General features: G+C 32.3%; 1 protein-coding gene across 4 annotated transcripts; it reads right to left on the bottom strand.

Moving 5' to 3' along the window:
• Positions 1-3,598: 3,598 nt before the first annotated feature.
• Positions 3,599-11,110, bottom strand: LOC132067523 (protein WVD2-like 7). 4 transcript variants are annotated; one of them, XM_059460790.1, is made up of 11 exons: positions 10,956-11,110; positions 10,378-10,460; positions 8,733-9,123; positions 7,817-8,325; positions 7,221-7,445; positions 6,694-6,755; positions 6,497-6,589; positions 6,318-6,414; positions 6,164-6,235; positions 5,567-5,674; positions 3,599-4,331 (listed from the first exon to the last, which is right to left on the bottom strand). In XM_059460790.1, exons 2-11 carry the CDS (start codon positions 10,417-10,419, stop codon positions 3,861-3,863), a joined length of 2,070 nt encoding a protein of 689 aa, XP_059316773.1. In that variant the 5' UTR covers positions 10,420-10,460; positions 10,956-11,110; the 3' UTR covers positions 3,599-3,860. The 4 variants fall into 4 exon arrangements, with proteins under 4 accessions (XP_059316773.1, XP_059316776.1, XP_059316774.1 ...); XM_059460793.1 differs by having other exon boundaries at positions 6,694-6,737; XM_059460791.1 differs by having other exon boundaries at positions 11,056-11,109.
• Between the last annotated feature and the right edge of the window lie 8,924 nt (positions 11,111-20,034).

Here is a 20,034-nt window from a genome sequence, read left to right as displayed (position 1 = left end):
GACTAAATAAATTAATGTGATAATAGGAAAACGAAAGAATTAAATCAACTTTTGAAGAGAGAAAAAGCTAACCAGTTAGGAGAAAAGTGATTAAGAAGAACTGATGTGGTTGGATTCACACGGCCGCAAACCGTTGATCAGCATCGTCCCTGTTATCTACCTTTGTTTTCGTGCTATGCACAGTCCAGAGGAGTTTTTGAGTTTCTGTAGCGAGGAGTATATTCGGGATTTTGACAGTTTAAGTTATGTAGCTTTTCAGTAAGAGCACAATGATCTTGTAGGAAGGAGAACACCCGTCCGTATGAACAGTAGGGTTGAGGCGTGAAAGGTTGTCTTTGTATTAGGGTAATTAGGTTTTTAAGAAGGGTAATTAAAAATTTTAAAAGGCAAAAATTTGACAAAAAAGATAAATGGAAATACTGGCTTTAGAGAGTGTCACGTCACCGAGCCTAAGTCATGCAATTATATAGATAGATAGATAGATTATATTCATTTTTTTCACAATAGAGATAAGTTACAAAATCGTTATTAAAATGAACTAGATGGTTGATGCCCGTGCGAATAGGCCTAACATGAGCTAACGACAAATATAATATTAGTTCGAAGAAGTACGTACAGGAAATTATTTGGTTTCATTTGTTCCGTTAAAATCTTTGCATTCTACTGGTCCTAACCAAAACTTTAGTAGTATAATTTAATAAAGTAACATAACTTATTATTTTTTAATTTGAGAACATTCATTTCTTAAGTTGTAAAGCACTAAGAATCTAACAAATTTATTAGGTTTGTAAAGATATATATTTGCTTCTTAGATTGAATTGTATTTTATACAACAACCGTGAGTCATTATACATTATTCTCCTGAAGATCAATCATTTCTTATTTACCATTCAGAATTAAAAATTAGAAAGTTCAGCGCATAATTCAAATGCGTAATTTATCTGGACATATAGCAGAAAAGTTGTTAGCATGATACAATATTTGCTTCTGTTCTTCTTTCATAATTACAATGATATATTGTTACTTTTATCATTTATATCAATTTAGTGAAAATATTATCGTGTAGCCTCACATCATAAATGTACGTTCTTTAAAATTTAATTTAAATTCTTCTAAAGTTTATGTTATATAGTTACACATAAAATTATTTTTTTGACCCATATATTTTGCTTTTATTTCAAAATTTGTTCTTATTAATGTTAATTGGTTATATAATTTCTCAAATTGCAATTACTTTATTCATTATTTTGTCAGTTTTTAAAGAAAAATTCGCTTGAATCTTTTACTTATATTACTAATAAGTTGTATGTTCAAAACACGATTAATATAACACTGTGGTTTATGCTCCGTATCCAAAACTTTATTATATTAATGTTTGCTACGAATACAAAGTTTGCAAAAATTTATTAATACTTTTTAAAAGAGAAGACTTGTTTAAAAGCAAACTATTTTCCCCTTTTTGAGACAAAACAATAGCAATATTTAAGCATCAGTTAATAACTTGAATTTTAATTCGATTAATTTAAAGGTGTAAAATATTCTATTGTTAATGTATGTAGATTGGACCTAAACAATACTTATTATTTTTTATCAAATTTTGATTTGGATAATTCTAAAATTAAATCAAATTTACATTAGTTCAAATTATTAAATTAATTTTACATGTTTAAAATGAAACAACGTAGAAATTTGATTTTCTATTTAAACGAAAAACTACTATTTTTTAATTTTTGGTGAATATTCTTGGTTTAGCTCATTTTACTTGTCGTGTTGTCTTTTGCACATTTTTTTTTAAGGAAACATCAATTAGAAATTTACCTTATTTATTATTTGATCTCCATTTAATATTATTTTTTCTTTTACGACATTAATCTCTTTTCACATTTATTAGAGTAAGAATAAAAATGAAAAAGTAATTAAATTCTATCTTATTTTAAAATATAAATATTTTATGTATATTTATTTTAGTAAACATAACAAATAAATGACATGGCGGAATAGCAAATACAACAGTTAAATATCTAGATTAGATCTCGAGCTAATATAAGAAAAGAAAGGAAATTGTATGATTTTTGACTACTTAACCTTTTGAAGAAAAGCAATAATATGAGGTCCACGTTTTTTGTTGTATAATGATTTCATTTGCTCCAACTAATAGGTTGATACGCATGTGACAATGAATCCACCATTATTGACTTAATGGGGATACTTTGGGAATTACATGAATATTGTTTGATTATGGGGTTGAATTTTTTTTTTTTTTTTTTTTTTTGATATTGCTTGTTTTTTTAATATGAGGTCCACTTTTTTTTTTTTTTTTTTTTTACACATGAGTTTAGAGGTGGTGGGGTCCACTTTTTTTTTTTTTTTTTTTTTTTTAAACATGAGTTGGACAACGAAACCGCCCCCAACTCATGTTTCTATAATAGTTATAATATTACCATTATATACACGGACAATCAAACTACATGATGGCAAAAAACACAAGAAAAGAAAACACACCACAATAATAACCATCTGTTTTTCTATTTCTGTCTATTCATTTTCTTTTTTCTTTTTCTGGTTTCTGATGTGTTAATATTTTGGGTAGTGAGAGATAGTATTAATGATTGAAGAAATAAACACAAATTAACAGCCTGTGAGAGATTTATATGGTCATCAAAAGAGACTGATATTTCGTCTGGTAGCTTAAGGTGATCAAAGGTCACAATCTCATAAAATATTCGTTCTTCCTCTATGTTTGGCCATTAATGACTTGACAGATTGATATTTATCTCAAATTATGGCATGAATTGATTTGATGATTTGTACGTGATGGTGACCCTTTAGTCTTCATTAGGTAATAAAGTAAGTTAATGGTATTTTATTACGTACATGTTTTTAATTATTGTAAGAAATTACCAGCTGTGCTTTAATGACTAGTAGTCTATGGGAGATACCACCAACAAAGGTGGTCCTATTACTATATGATTCATAGCTTTAAGATCAAAGAAAAGAGAATTGGCGTTAATTAGCCATTTCCTTTTATTCTAAAGGTGTTTTTCTTTGTTGCGGGGATGTTCAGTACTGATTTTTATAGTACTTTTAAGGGGGAGTCCATAAGCTAATGTATATAGACGTATATCCACCAGCTTGCCCACTTAAATTGAAGTGGTTGTAGATGCTATCACAAAACTCCATAAGAAAATATCTCGGGAACTCTATAAAAATCGAATTTGGTCTCGACGAATCGATATTTTATTAAGCGAATTAGAGTTTTATTACCAATCATAAGTTTCATGTTGGACGTTGTATTCATACGGAAAATTACAATCCAGTAGTTCTTTATCAACCGACACCTACTTCAGAGATCCCTACGAAAAACTTTTTTAAAAGTTCAGTATCTTCCCATGCTATTCAGACTTGACGTAATCGATCAAATTAGAAAGATATCCCTTCAACATAATATAAATCTTACTAAGCTGCATAGCTTTTAATATTCTGGCTATTGTCTCAGGACTTGCTATCAAGATAATAATGCTATACCAATCTTTGGAACATTTGATCAAATAGAGAATCAGTATTTAACACATTAGCAGGAACACTGCAAAGTATTGACTACAAATTAAACTGCAACTTAACATTTTATTGAAAGTGTGATAATCTTTAGTAGCAAAGCATTCATGGTCTTTCAAGAACTCTGCTTAAAGAGGTCCATAATTTTTATCTATCAGAACTACACATAATTACATACAGCATATCTAACAGAAATGCTAATTAGCCTACACACTAAGTATACCGTCTCAGATACGTGATCGATTACCTTTGCTGGTCCATCTTGCAGACATGACAGGTCATAAAAGACGTAGAAGCCGATGTGTCTAGGAAGCAACACCAACAGCTAAACGACCCACTCTTGTACTACGGCTCAAATCAACACTTCTAATATCCTTTCCTATTCTTCGCGCAACTACCTTTGTTTTCTCTTCAGCTTTGAAGCTGTTGTTCCTTTTGTTCGCATCTGATGTTCTCGGCCTCGGAGAATTCACAACCTGCCTTTTCTCTTGCTCTCTCTTTGGAGTTGCTGCTTTATTCGATGGGGTCTGGCGGGAAGTTTTGCTTGTTGGAGCTGAAGATGGCACACTGCTGTCTGATAATTCTGCTGAAGCATGATTGGTTACTTCTGAAACCTGTGGTGAATCAGCCACGTTTAGATGTTCATTAGTGGAACATCTGTTATTAATTTCCGCTCTTGAACAAGGAACAGTGTTCTCTGTTGAACTAGTAGCTCTAGCCCCTGGAGATGAAAGCCTGCTTTGTGATTTACTTGATTTAGTTTTACTTGCTAACTCCTGAAAAAATAATCAAAAAAGCAAGTTACATGATTTATCGAAGAGGGAGGGAAAAACAATCACTGATTAGGAGGATAAGGATGAATTTAACTGATGACAAGTGCAGACACTCATAAGTAAATAGCCAGACAGATAATTAGTAAGACATTTTTTTCCGGTAGCAGTAGGATCGCAAGATTTATGTAATTTAGGGGAGAGATCAACTGGTTTAGTCCACCTTCAGATCAATACGAACTGCTATAACATGAATGAAAAGTTTGGCATCCCATTTGGCTGGCTTCTCAAATTACTCCCCCCAACATGAAAGAGCAATATTCACTATGCGTTCACATTCAGCTTTCAGTCTTGCGAGGATCGATGTTAGAAAGTCAAAGTTTAAGGACGATCAAAGTTTCCAACCATATCATTACAGAAATTAACATCTGAGGCATCCAAAAGCCTTACTCAGATAAGCAAGTTTTACTTTGAACCAAACCTTTTTAGTTTGCTTCGAACCAAACCTGTCCAGTATACACAAAAAATCACCCATAAAACGAGATTGAATCTAAAAAGGGCTCCAAGGAAGTATGCTACTCATCACCCATAACTTATAGCATTGAGATAGGCCCTAAAGGATATCATAATAGAAGGACCAATGTACAAGATGTTCTGTTCCAGCCATCAGTGTCAATATTACACTTGATCAAGGATAGCAAGAGAGAACATCCCTATTTTTTTTTTATTTTTTTTTTCGGTTTTAAATTTTAAGAAAGGTAATGTCAGTTGTCCAAGAAAAGGGATTTGAGTCCATATAAAATGACAGAGAAGTGCTTCAACCAAAACCAGCAAGACAGCTTGTAAACAAATTTTCTCAAGTTTTACTTTCATGCAAGAATAGGAAGTGCATGGTTTTGATGCAATATCCTAATTTCAACATAGGAAAAGCACCCCAAGGGTGAGGTGTGGTCTAGTCACCAATGAAGTGGGTTGAAAACAATGACGATGTCAAGTTCAAATCCCAAAGGAGGCAAAAACACTAGGTGATTTCTTCCCCATCCTTCCATGCCTTGGCGGGTAGAATTATCCGGTAGCTATGCAGGTGGTATGCAGTAGAAACCGTGAAATTAGTTGAGGTGCGTGAAGCTGGCCCGCACACTACGATTAAAAAGTAGGAAAAAGGAAAATAACAGAAGAATACAGTTGAGAAAGCCGAGTTTTGGTGATCTGAATTCTCATTATTTGAGACTTGTTAATACCTTGTTTTTTTCTGATCGCCGACCAGGTTCACGGTAGAACGCAGGCATGGGAGTTGCTTTGAAATTGAGACTTCTCCGTAGCTGTTTGATCTCTGCTTCTTTCTTTTCCTACATACATCACAAAGTAAATCAAACAAACAGTAATTAATTCTAGCGGCTGATCAAAAATATTGTCATCTAACCCTGCAAATGATATTTTATATGTTACTACCTCCGTTCAAATTTAAGTGTCTTAGTTTGACTCGACACGGAGTTCAAGAAAATAAAGAAGACTTTGAATCTTGAGGTCTTAAACTAAAGATGTGTGTAATGTACCAAATGCCCTTTGAAAGTTTGGGTGTAAGAAGTTACCACATAAAGAAACATAAAGAAAGTGGCATTCTTTTTGAAAGAAGCTAAAAAGGAAAGTCAGACATTGAAACCGAGGGAATACAAGTCTAAGCATAAAATTAAAAAGAAAGGAAAAGAAAAGAAAACCTAACAAAATATATGCCATGACTTTTCAGAGCTAACATTCGAAAGACTGCAGCCTAATGATTCTCCATATTAATTTAGACCCGTTTCCATTAATCAGAAGAATCAGTCCGAGTTTATTACCTGGGTTCTTGCTTGGAGCAGATGTGTTTCTTCCTCTTTGGCGTGCATTTTCTCCTCTAACTTCATAAGGAACTGAAATCAATATCAAAAACTTCGTTTAGGTTTTATATCACTTTTAAACTTTATCAAGTTGACACAAGAAATTGGCCCTTGCCTCTTTCCTTTTCCTGGCCCGCTCTTCGCTTTTGAAAAGGAAACCAGATCCATTCTGTTTCACGCCTGGTTGACATGAATTTACACTCTGCTTATCCCTGTACAACAATAATATACATAAGAAAAAATTTGATGAACAGAATATGTAGTTAAAGCTCACTCTGTTCCTATGATATATACCTGTTTACACTTTGGTGTAGTCTATGGCTAACTTTCTCTGTACAGGAAGCACGAGAAGTGACGACCTTTCTTGCTCTCCGTTGTTGTTCAGTGCTATACATCATTCAATAACAAACATGATCGGAAAAATTAGAATGAATCAGGGAAATCAAAATATCCTAAATTTTCAATATGGAAAACATAATTAAGCAGTATACCTTTTCTGTTGATTAAGTACATTTTCTTTTGAACCCGAACAAATCTGTATAAAGCAAGACACCTGGTACCATAAATTTGATAAAAAATTGAATAATCACTGAAGAACAATCTGACCCCAATAAGAAGTTGAGCAATAAGTCCTAACACATTGAAATAGCGAGTTCACCCCACACTGAAATTTGAAGATAACACTAAGCCTCATAGCCTGTTTGGCCAAGAATCTGAGAAGCCAAAAGCCCAAAAGTGCTTATTTTAGAAAGTTGAGGTGTGTGGAAAAAAAGCGTTTTTGAGTAGTAGCAGAAGCTGTTTCCTATAAGTTAAAAAAAATAGTTTTTCCCCCAAAGCACTTTTGAAACATTAGCTAAGCATAAAGTACTACTCTAATATTGACAAAAGTGCTTTTCAAATTGATTAGCCCAGCACAACTGCTGTACTTTTTCAAAAAAGCACTTTTAACAAAGAACCCTTTTCAAAATAAGCAGATTTTGAAAGCTTGGCCAAACAGGCTATAAAATCTGATAACTACCTCTGATTTTGGTGTTCTGGATGTTGGACGCAAATGGAGAGCGCCAGGAACTTCTATTCCAGTTTTTTCTCCTTTTTGTGTCAAAGAAACATCACTATGCCTTCTATTTGTTTTTTTTGGCATGTCTGTATATGCTTGTTTTGAGATAGGCCCCTTGCCACTAGAAACATTAACTTGGGACAACATTCTGGATTCCGTATCTCTAGATCGAGATGCAGTCCTCACCTGCATTTTAGGCACCCGATAGTCTATAAAGGGGCAAAAATATTTCTTTTCTAGAATAAGACTACCATGCTTATTTATAGGACTCCCTCTGTCCCAGTTTATGTGACACCGTTCAGATTTCGAGAGTCAAACATTTTTCTTTGACCGCAATTTTGTCATGTGCCTTTTAAATATTTTGAATTGTCAATTGTGGCTTATATTACATTTAGAAAACTTATAAATTTTATGTCAAAATTAAAAAAAAAAAATTGGTTCACGAAATCTGAGAAGTGTATAGAGGGAATAGCTTACTACAGTAAGCAAGCAGGACGGGAAACTGCTCTAATAATAGAAGATTAATGAAGTAGTAATAAATGCTAAGAGAGGTGTACCTTCGAAGATGAACTTCGTTGAGGTTCTGAACTAACACTGCCATCTTTCTCGGTGGTATGAGCATTAGAGTACAGATCAACAGAGTTTGATGAAAACTCCATACTGCTATCTTGGCCCTCTAGTTTCTCTTTCACTTCAATCTCAGATACAGGATTATCATCAATAGTTGAATTTCCAGCATCAAGATGAAATTTTTCTTCAGCTTCCCGATGTTCAGAAACACTTTGAAGACCATGGGAACTGTTGGTAGCTTGTTCAGTCTGGGGTCCACATTCTGTGACTTCGATGTCTCCATTATTTGATCCATCAAGACTCTCCTCAAAGCGTGCAGAATGACCAACCTCATTCACTCGCTCAAAATCCCCATAGTAACCCACATTCTCACTTACGTCATTTTCAGTAGCTTGATACTTTCTGTTCTTCGATAAATGGATTAACCTATCATTATTTTCATCAAAGTGTGCAGAATGCCCAACTTCATTAACATGCTCAAAGTCCCCGTCATAACCTGTACATAAGGGTGGCAAAATTAGCTCATGAAAACTTGAACCGCCCAACCCCTTCAACTTTGGGTGCGAGTTATTAATCGTCCATTTTAGCCCAACCCATTTCAGGCTATCTAAAAATTGGGCTGATTTGTATGGTTGATCCATAGAAACTTATCAAAATACTTTCAAATAGACATTTTTCTATTTGATATGTTATATATAGACCATAATAAAGATAAAAATAGTTTTACTAGGTACTTCAAAAATTGTAAAAAAAACAAATAAGGAAATTAAAACTTAGTAAGAATGGACGGGTTGGATTATGACCCGCTTTTTAGCCCATTTCAGCCAAAGTAACTTTGGAGGGTCAACTCAGCCCAATTTAACCCGCCCAAATCCAGCCAACCCACCCATTTGACACCCCTACCTGTACATTCAGTGACATCAATTTCACTAGCTTGATTTTCATTCTTCAGTGAGTTGGCTAATCTATCATCATTTTCAACAAAGCATGAGGAAAGGCTGACGTCATTAACATGATCAAAGTCCCCTTCATAACCTGTATGCTCAGGGCCATCAATTTCACTAGCTTGAGACTCAGTTCCGTTCTGCCAATCGGATGAGCTCTGGCTTAGAAGTGCCCTCCTTCTAAAACGCTCCTCAAAATATGCTTTCTTTTCAGTTACAGAACCTGGCTTGGAGTATTTCTCGACCTCTTCAAGATACCTGTTGTGTGTAAAAGAAGACCTCCTCTCCCAACATAAAGCTTCATTCTCAAATCTACCGAATGAGATAGATCCAGATTGCCACGAGTCTGCCTGTCAATTTCAGTGAGCAGATTAAGATCAGGAATCAGAACCCAGTGATCATATATTAAGTAAAAAAGCCTCATAGATTTAGTTCTCGTGGAAAATCTTCACTTTCCCCTAATGGTTTAATTATTAATGTCTCAAGTAATATATACTATATCCTAACATGCCAGTCAGACCTCTCTATAACAGTCATCTTCTGTAACAACATTTCACTATAACAACCATTTTTCCCGTGGAACCGATCTTTCATGTTATGTTATATCATATGTTCTCTACAACAACATTTCACTATAACAGCCAAAAAATATCGGAACAAACTGTGTTATTCTATAGAGATTGACTGTATGGCCAATTTTATTAGATAACAAAACTATCAAAATCTTTTGCACTAAAAGTCCATTTTGATAAAGCCTCAACCAATGAACAAGCATGCGACCCGGCATTTAATATATGATCTCATGGAAGTGTTATGGATCCATAACTAAGAAAAACTACATATATTAACACAACGACCAGTGGAGAGAATGTTTTCCGATCAATCTCTCAGACAGAAAGAGCACTATTGTACAAGGAAGCATGGGCGGATCTAGAGAGTAACATGCGGGTTAGCTTTTGCCTAGACCCTGTATATGTATTAAAATATTCACTAAATACCTATAACTGGTTGATTGTGAACTCATTATTACTACTATATATTAATCTGAGGTCGTTTTAGGAACCCATAAACTTCAAATCCTTGAATACTTCTCTGCAAGGAAGCTACAAACACATTTTCAAACTGACACCGAGATCTCACGACATTACACGAAAAAGCTCATTTCCTTTCTCATTTTGAAGTATGCAGCAAGGACTATTGAAAGGATGTGACAAGCAAGAGTTCTCAATTCAATAAAACAAAAAAAAAAAGAAACTAGAAAAAACTTCAGTAACCTCCTCAAACTGCTAAGAAAAGGGTCCAAAATTTAATTTATAAAAACTGATTATATGCATATTCTTTATTCATAATAATTAATCATATTGAACACCCTAAAACAGATAAATTGATACTGAAATATCAATCTACTAATGAACATAAAGATTCCAACTTTTTTCTTCCCAATTGACTAAAATAACAAGCACAAAGATTTCTCTACCAAATCCAGCAGTAAGTTACATTTTAACAAAAGAAATTTAACCAAATAAACGCAGATGAATATGACAATAACAAAGAGTAAAGATCCAAAAGGAATTAAAATTTTAGAAAAAAAACACAAACTTTACCTGAAAACTAAGGCTAAAAGGCTCTTCAATATCACTAGCCATTTGAAAACTGATCCTTTTTAAAGCACCTCCATAAATATCATCTGCATTTCCCACAAACAAAATCTTAAACATAAAAAATAAAAAAAATAAAAAATATATCAACACCCCATCACTTAAAAATAGACTCTTTTTACTATTCCATACATAAACATCATCAAAATGGACCAAAAATGAAATTTTAAAGATAAAAAGAGCAAGAAAATTACAGGTTTATAATCTGCATTTCCCAAAAAAACAAAATCTAAAACAAATAATCAACACCCCATCACTTAAAAATAAACTACTTTTACTATTCCATAAATAAACATCATCAAAATGGACCAAAAAAAATGAAATTTTTACAGATAAAAAGTGCAAGAAAATTACAGGATTTTAAGGAAGAAATTGATAGAATCTTGAAATTCTGGCCAAAAAAAAAAAAAAAACTCAACACCCCATCACTTAAAACTAAACTCTTTTTACTATTCCATACATAAACATCATCAAAATGGACCAAAAAATGAAATTTTTACAGATATAAAGAGCAAGAAAATTACAGGTTTTTAAGGAAGAAGGAAATTTGGGAAGATTTATTTGATAAAAAAGTGAGAGATAAAATGTGAAAGAAAACGTGTGAGAGTATAGAAGAATCACTACTTTGCTTTCAAGAAGAGAAGATTAAAGAGTGACAAGGACTGCTAAGGGTGGTAGTTAAATTGGAGTGAATATGAATTGTAAGAAAAATTGTTTAAATGAATTTTTAATTAATGTGAAATAATTAGTTTTTGGATTAAATAATTAATTAGATCTTAAAACCAAACTGAATTGCAGTTACATCCTTCTAGTTTAGCAATATTATAAACATATCCTAACTAGTTTGCATTACAATTTGCTAATACTTTTCTCACTTGTTTTATGGTAAAATAGTTAGATCAAAGAAGACTATTCTACTCTATGTTAGTTCATTATTTTTAATAATTTCTTCTTCTTCTTCTATTCTTAGTTTATCCTTACTGTAAACTTATTTTTTAAATATATTTTTGATTTGTTTAGAACAACTTTGAATAATCTTACAAATATTTAAGAAAGTTAATGGTGTTTTATTTTCAATTATTAATTATGAAAACGTAAATATATAACTGGTGAATTTAAAATTACATTCAATAGATCTAAATTATAATGGAACAAAAGAAAAATTTGATTATATTCAAGCATCTCTATTACTCCCTCCGTCCTAATTTATATGAAGGTTGACCAGTTTGGAGAGTCAAATAATTTTTTTTCCCATTCAATTTTAAACATAGATTCTTTGAGTATTTTACACTAAAATTTACACATTTAAAAACTATAAAAAGTACTATAAGTCTGCATATTTAATAATTCACAGTTTATGAAAAGAGTTGAAGAAAATCTTAGTTAAACAAAGGGTTGTTTGACTCCCCAAACTGATCAACCTTCGTATAAATTGAGATAGAGGGTGTAGTATTTTCTTTGCGTAAAAACTGGTGAAGAGATGTGTCCATAACGTAAAAATTGAAGCTATTAAATCTCCTTTTTGTTTCATGTTATATGTCACCATAAGCCATAAGGTATTAATATGTTCTAATTAAAAATAATTCAACTTTTAACTTCTTATTTTAGTTTTAATTAAGAGGTTCTAACATTAATTTAGAAGTCAAAAATTGCCACATGCATTAAAATGGAAAGAGATGTTTGTACAATTTATTAAAGAAAAAGGAGGAAATATGTAACATTACAAAAATAGAAGGAAGGCAACTGCAAATCACAAAAACATTATGATCCAATGCTTGAAGGGTGCACCAGTAATCATGTGCTTGTGTTCCCCTTTTTGTCTACTTCTGCTGACTGGCCCACGTAACATGGGTCCCACTTTAAACCTACCCCACCTAAATCGTTATGATCTGACCCTTGATTTTCTTGATCTAACGGTCAGGATTTAGTTCACACTATTCCACGTGTCTTTTAACCTTACCCCCCTTGTAAGGATCAAAGAGTCAAATGGCCCTAACTAAGGAAATTCTAAAAAGAAATTTTTACTACAAAAAAGGAGAACAATAATTGACTAATTAGATTTCAAGATTATGTGGTTGGAAATGATTAACAGCTTTTCTAGTGGTGGAGCCATTATGTGGATAATATAAATTAGCCTTTTTTAAAAAAAATCTGGTGAAGGAATTGTAGTTTATTATGTTAAAAGATGAGTAAGTGCTAAAAGGAAATAAAAAGTGGGTTTATATTATGATCTTATAATTGGGACAAGAAAGATGTTGATTTGCATTGCTAAAAGGCATTATTAAGATAATCTTTGAGACACAAAGGTAGAATGTCATTTTTAGTAATGCATTCTCAAGTTTATTTTAGGCCAATGAAGGTGCGCGCGGGCCAGTACATAACTAATTAATTTCCATAATTCCCTTTATTGTTATCCTTGTGATACTTCTTTTATAAAATCAAAATTAAAAGGATAAAATATGATTTAGTGAATAGCAAAGAAGAGAAAAGATATTATCAATTGTGAATTTCTCACGTTTGGTGGATAAAGAAAGGAATATATATAATTGTGTACATTTAGACGTTGCTTCTAACAAGTCAGAGACGGATTCAGAATTTTGAATATTATAAGTTTGACTTTCGAAATCTATGATAATTCATTTGAAACTCTATTATTTATATTTTTGGTGAACTTTTAAATATGAGTCAAGCTAAAACTAAAGAATTCGGATGAACTCATAATTGCTTCACTACATCCGTCTCTGCAACAACTTTTGTTCTTCACTAGTTGTGATGCATTTTGGACTTCCGAGTAAATTTTACTTTGAAATTAATAACTATGTTTCTTTTCAGTTGATTTTCTTTCCCAAATGAGTATTTACTATCCATGATTGCATGATAATGAAATTTGCATGCTTAATAGAGTAGTTTATTTAAGTGAGCGATCTTTTTACTGTCGTTGCCTCATTAAGATTAGTAAGACAATTAAAGTCTAGCCCCCTTTGCTTGTATTCCTCCTTTTTTAGGATTAGTTTTTATTAAATAAAAGGCCACTCTGTTTAATGGTATAAATTCGTGGAAAAAAATGTGTGCTTTTCTATTGGCCTAGCATTATATTTATGTTGTTAGATTCCGTTAAACAAATGGACCCCGACTGATATCGACCTTATGACATGTAGATAGGGAATGTGCATTCTTTATCAGTTATTGCATATTAATGAAATTTAATTAATGGAGTAATTAAAATCGTATAGAGACAGCTCATAATGAGCTTTACTATTGGTACGCTCGTAGTAATTAATATATTAATAATCTAGAAAGGTGTTCTTATCCAAACGATTGTAAGTGGTAGCCCATGCATCTCATTAATTACTTAAACTCGCCCACAGATTAATGCTTGAAAACACTTAAAATAATTATGTACTCCCTCTCTGTTCACTATTTCAAAAATAGATTTTCATTTTTACTTTTCATTTTTCGCATATCAAGATAAGACAATTTTTCTCTTCCTGTTTTACCCATAGTATTAAATACTCACTTCAAATTATTTTTTCAAATCCAATAAAATATGCACCAATTAATATGGGTAAATTGGTAAATTATGCGTTTTATTTATTATTTTCTTAAACAGCGTAAAAAGTCCAAAATGGACAAGTAAAAGTGAACGGAGGGAGTACATATTTAGTGTCTAGTGAGTAGAAGCCACTTGTTAAGGGACAAGACATAGTAATCAAAATATGAACAGCCATAGATTAATCACCTGAGATTCTTATAAGAAAAAAGGGAAAAATACTCAATAAATTAAAGTACATCAGGCCATCCATTAGCTAAGGTTGATAGTTTTGACATCCGAGAAAAATCTTTAATACTACAACAATGAGATTTTGGTGGCTTTTGTTTTAGAGAACTCGTAAAAATTAACTTCTTAATATGTTTGTTGAAAGACTCGATGGTTTATAGAATTTTATAATTCTCATCAAGTATCGAATTTTGTTACGTTTAGAATTTTATAATTTTCATCAAGTATACCATTTTGTTACGTTGTTTGTCGATACAAGTATCAAATCCATTTGCTAAGAGTAGCATTTATTTTAAGAAGAAGAAAAAAACACATCCTTCCGCACACTGTGTGAATGGGGCACGAGAGACAAACTATCTATTTGTATTCTTTGACGCTTTTCACCTCAAGATTAGTTTTTATTTTAATGTTCAACCTAGTTTTAGTATATAAAAGTATACTTGCATGAAGTAAGAGACTAAACAAAGCAGAGTATTTATTTAGAAGTAGCTAGACTAAAAAATAAAGAGACGTACGTATTTCAAGTAGAAGTGCTGACATATTGTTTCACGTATGAATTTCTCTTTTATTCTACTATGCTTCCGAAATGGATCCTATCAAATCAAAACTAGTATTTTCCTGAAAAAACAATTTAAGCAAGTTCTTATATTTTCAAGAAAGAAAAAGAAAAAGATTCCCAAAGTAAGCTTGCATCATTATTTTGTAAACTCAATTTTCGCAAACTCTGAAACAAACATTACCTAATATTTTTGTTGCTTTAAGCATCATCATTTTGTTAGCCTTTAGCCCAAACATCATACTTATTTTGTTATTTGTGATCACACAAAGAACAAGAACGAAAGAAGACAACAAATTGGAGTATTATTACATAGTTCTCTTGAAGACAATGCATGTGCTTGTCTCTATAGAATCCGACATGTTGAATTTCAGGTGATTTATTTACTCCCTCCGTTTTATATTAATTCTCCGCCTTTTCTTTTACATGTCCGTGAAGAAATCATAAATAAAAGTGCACTTTTACAAAATTACTCTTATCTCTCTTCAATAAATTGTACTCTAATCGATACTGGTTACTTTAAAAAACAATTAATGTTAATAAGAAAACTTTAATTAATTCTATTTTGATTTTGCAAATGAACAAGTATTTTGAGACATATATTTTTTGTAACGTGGACAACTAATATGGTACGGAGGGAGTATTAATTAATAATTAATGGTGGAGAAATTGGGCAAGTCTGTACCACCAAAGTACATGCCGTTCTCCACCGTGATTGGATCTTGCTCCTCCGTCTCCGGCCACCGTCAAATGAATGACCTTTTCATTTTATTCTTTCAAAAATATGGTCTCTACCGACCAATTTTTTTTTTTAATCACTTGTGGTCCAGGTACAATATTGATTTTCACAAGGTAACACATGAAAGATTTATGAATATGTACTAACATGCTTAAATGAGAATCACACGAACTCAATATTTTATATAGCCGGTTTCAACTTGTTTGGAATTGAGCCAGTTGAAGTGAAATACCTAGAGTGTGTTTGATATAAAATATTTTTTTTGTTTTTCATGTTTGATTGGTCAAATTAAACGGGTTTGGAAAACATTTTTTCTATAAAAATAAGTTTAATAACTTTTCTGGTAAGAATAGGAAAAATAAGTTTCACATTATATTTCACGTTGATTCGTATTTTTCTATTTATTTATCAAACACCAAAAAATTGGTTAAAAGAATAGTTGCTTTTTAGGAACACACACACATATATAAAGCATTTTCCTTCCTACCAAACACACCCCTAATGCAACTTTTCTTCTTTTTTTCTTTTTTCTTTTTGCCCTTTCCAAATTCAGTTGATGAAGTTTGCGAATAAATTCTACATACCTTGGACCAATTTTGTGGTGTTATATTTAAACAACAATTATCAGCTCATTTTTTAATATTATTTTTTGTTTTTGGCTACCTACCAGTACTGCTGTGGTCCTGAAGCACAAAATGTGGCGCTGAATTTGGATTTCAGGCCAATTGAGAATTTCTAATACATTCCCAAAAAAAAAAAAAAAAAAAATTCCTATTACACTTTATTTATATTACGAGAAATTAACCTTCAAAAGAAAGTAACCTAAGTTTTCCTCGTGCAACATGGTTTGGCCCATTGGTATATGTCTGTTCTGGATAAAAGGAATTTTTTTTCTAAAGCTCAATTATTATTAAAGGTAGATATAGATATATATACCTTTCCATTTGTTTGTTGTCCTTAAGCTAAAAAGCTGAAAAATGAATGCGAAACCAAGAGGGTCAATATAAACGGCTTCTTTAATTTATTTTATGGATAAGAAATGAAAACCACGAGTGACATAACTAGAGCCTAGAGGGGTATACATAGTTGGCATAGTTGTCTCCTAATTTTTTACACATTTGGAATTATGTAAAAACAACTTTTTTGACTAAATATAAAAATATATATATGTACTCCGATTTCTGTTTTCTCTTCTTTATCGTTTCTTGTTTTTGTAGCCTTATGTTGGGAAAGATTAGGAAATGCAAAGGATGTCATCTAATCCTCAATTGCAAAAAGCATTATTGAAAATAAGTTCTCTTCTAGAAAGTGTTATACTTCCCTCTAATTGGATAGCGTGAAAATTCTCAAAAGAACTTATAATGAGTGTTTTTTGATCAGGGGCGGGGCTATACTCTTATTTGAGGAAAAGTTAACCGATACTCTTTTTAGCAAAAAGATACACTATGTAGATAAGTTAATTTTTTAAATTTATAAATATATTATATATATTGATCTCTTGCCTTTTTTATTATATTTTAATTTTTCTTGACGAAAATTCTGACTGTGTCACTTAACTATTTAATTTCAATAATTGTTCTAACTTAATAAAAATAAACCTTTGAACTGGCCATAATTCCCGAATGTTGGTTTGCAGCAAAATGGACCAACATTACCATTAAAAAGGCATACCATATAAGTATCATATTCTCCTGCATTGGAACTCTAACCTTAAGAATTTGTATTGACCTACTGTCCACTCTAGGAGTACATTTTTTGAATCAAAGATAAGTTTTTGAAATGAACTGAAAAGTGAAGAGATAATATTAAAAAAAATAAAAAGAAGATTCAAGAAGGAGAAGGGAAACCTCTAAAAGTAAATAAATGTTAAATTATATTATACCCCCACACAAGAAACTTAAATAAGTAAAATGGTTTAGGAAATTAGCCCCACCCCAACCCCATGTGACCTTGTGAACCGACTAGCTATAGTCCAAGATTCGTCCACATTCTTGGTGAAAGGACTACATCATAAAATGGAAACATAAAAATAGAAAAGAAAAAAAGAAAAAAAACTCATATCAGCCGCCTATATTATTTCAAATAAAAATTAAATATAAGTGGACTTTTCGGGTCTGTGTATGGAAACTGCATGGATGGCGACATGAGTGCTTGACTTGTTTCATGTATGTTCCACCTTATGTTTGAAATGACGAAATCATGAATTTAATTTTAGCAAGTAACACCTTAAACTTATTAGAATATTTTATTTAGACATTCAAATTAAATTCTGTTTCAGTTGAACATCCAACTCCTAATAATATGTTCAAATTAAAAACTTTCGATTCAATTTTAAAAAATAATTTATATGTGTTTTCACTCATCTATTATGTAGTTAAGTTTATCATATAAAATATGTCATCTCCTTAATTGTCATTCACCTCAATAAGTCATAAAATCGCAAATATTTTTCACTTGAGGTTGATACATATAATTAAAGGATATGACATGTTTCATGTGGTTAACTTAACTACCTTACACGCAAAAAAAAAAAAAAAAAAAATTGAAACGAAAGTATAGCTAATTGAGATATTTCATTACGAATTGAGGTGTTCAATTAAAACATGACTTAATTCGAGTATCTAAATGGAATATCCTGACAATTCGAAGGGACTGGCTATGTATTAAGCAATTTATTTTACTTACTCAATAGTTTTTTGTAATTTGTACTCATAGTTATAAGCCACTCTATATAGAAATTTATTCATCAACTTGCTAAAATATTCGGCATAACTCAATGACACATTTTTGAAAAAATCAAATTCCAAAGTTTAACATATATAATTGAGATAATTACCTTAAAAAGCAATTAAGTGTCTGACAAATTTAAGATTAAAACTTATGTGAATCATATATTTATTTAATGTATTAAAAATTGTATTTAATCGAATACCATCATATAAAATAGGACATAATTCCTAAGGGAATGGGTTAAGTATTGAGGAATGCATGGAATATATCGGAGTAACAACTTGGAGATTCTAGGTTCAATACTTGGGATTCATCTACAGTATTTTTCGTGAATAGAATTAAGTTAACAACCGATATATTTATCATCTCAACAGAATAATATTTATAGATAATTAAATATGTTATAAAGATAAACGGCGAATCTAGGATTTCTCTTGGCTAAGGTCGGGGAATAAATTGTTGTCATGGGGTTGGATGTAAATGAGTGCGATGTTAATGTTTTTGTTTTGTCTTTGTGAAGTCTTATATATGAAACAGTAGATGGAAAGTCATTTTAGTTTTTAAATGACAGTGTGACAATGGAGGCCATGCATGTGAAAGTTACAAAAAATCATGTGACTCCATGTGTTTCACTTTTTTATTTTTTATTTTAATTATAACCTGAAATATGCATGAACTTCGTGGCACATGATATTCAGAGACAAAAGCTACATATATAACTGCTTGCTTAGTTTTTTTTCGTTTTTGGTATGGGATTTGTATACGGGTAAAACCGAGGACACAAGCACGCTTGTTTTCCCGTTATCATGGTTATGCTCGGGTGCAACATGACCACCTCACCGGGAACGAGGTCTCGAGCTCGGGCCAGTACGAGGCGATAAAGGAAGGATGATTGACTACCATTAATAGAAGACCAAAATATCCGCCCTCACCCGGATATTTCGCCGATCCCGTGATTGTACCGTCACCGCATTTACTTGCTTTATTTAGAATTGTACTAGGTTTGAAACTCCTCTACTATATAAAAGGGAGGTCTTCATTCATGAAAGGGGTTGGAGACAAAAAGGAGAGAAAGAGTTCATATCAACAATCATAAGAATTTATTGAATCAGTTCCCATCTGTTCTTGAGTTTTATTTTATTTGTGTCTCTTGGTAACTCATAACGAAAGGATATCGACCTCGGTTTCCTAGCCCGAGGTCATACGTATCCAAAGACTTGGTTAGATTTGATTCTTTATCCATTTCATCATATATCACATTATTTAAATCCTTAATTGAATTTAGCCGCATATCTTTGGCACCATATAAATCTAACTGCTCTACGTTTTAAGGTTAAACGAATTTGCGCCCACCGCGGGGCCTTAGATAGTAGTGGCGTTCAATATAACATTCTCGTCACACTCGATAGTTTACACTTGTTCTTTAGGTTTTGATTTCGTGTAAACCTAAATGTCGATTCACATTCTCCGTCAACTTCCAAGTGGAACCAAGCCATCACGAAAGATGACGACGACGGACGTACCAAACAACAACGCGCTCCATTAATCCGGCTCGAAGTCGGTCCTCGGTAGGCAATGTTCCGGCCGGTGAGAACAACGGGGCCATCTTTGCAATGCCTCCGTAACCGCTAGACACGGCCATGGCTCGGTGCGCCCAAAGAAGAGATCACAGCGCAATTGCAAAAATTCCGTGTCACGCACCGTATGTTGCCCATCGAACCGACCCAGATGTGGAAAGACATGTCTCACGGGGTAACGAGGGACTCGGCAAAACACCGAATTAAAAAGAATGCTCGAAGA

This window comes from Lycium ferocissimum, chromosome 8 (genome assembly GCF_029784015.1).
Source record: "Lycium ferocissimum isolate CSIRO_LF1 chromosome 8, AGI_CSIRO_Lferr_CH_V1, whole genome shotgun sequence".
Lineage (NCBI taxonomy): Eukaryota > Viridiplantae > Streptophyta > Magnoliopsida > Solanales > Solanaceae > Lycium > Lycium ferocissimum.
This window is presented reverse-complemented; position numbering and strand designations above follow the sequence as displayed.

What these genes read in the sequence shown, in the direction of transcription:
- LOC132067523 (XM_059460790.1), bottom strand. Translation starts at nt 10,419, where the DNA reads ATGGCTAGTGATATTGAAGAGCCTTTTAGCCTTAGTTTTCAG. An exon ending in CCAGAACACCAAAATCAGAG is followed by an intron (nt 6,756 to 7,220) that starts GTAGTTATCAGA and finishes TTATGGTACCAG; the next exon opens with GTGTCTTGCTTTATACAGAT. An exon ending in GTACTTAATCAACAGAAAAG is followed by an intron (nt 6,590 to 6,693) that starts GTATACTGCTTA and finishes AATGATGTATAG; the next exon opens with CACTGAACAACAACGGAGAG.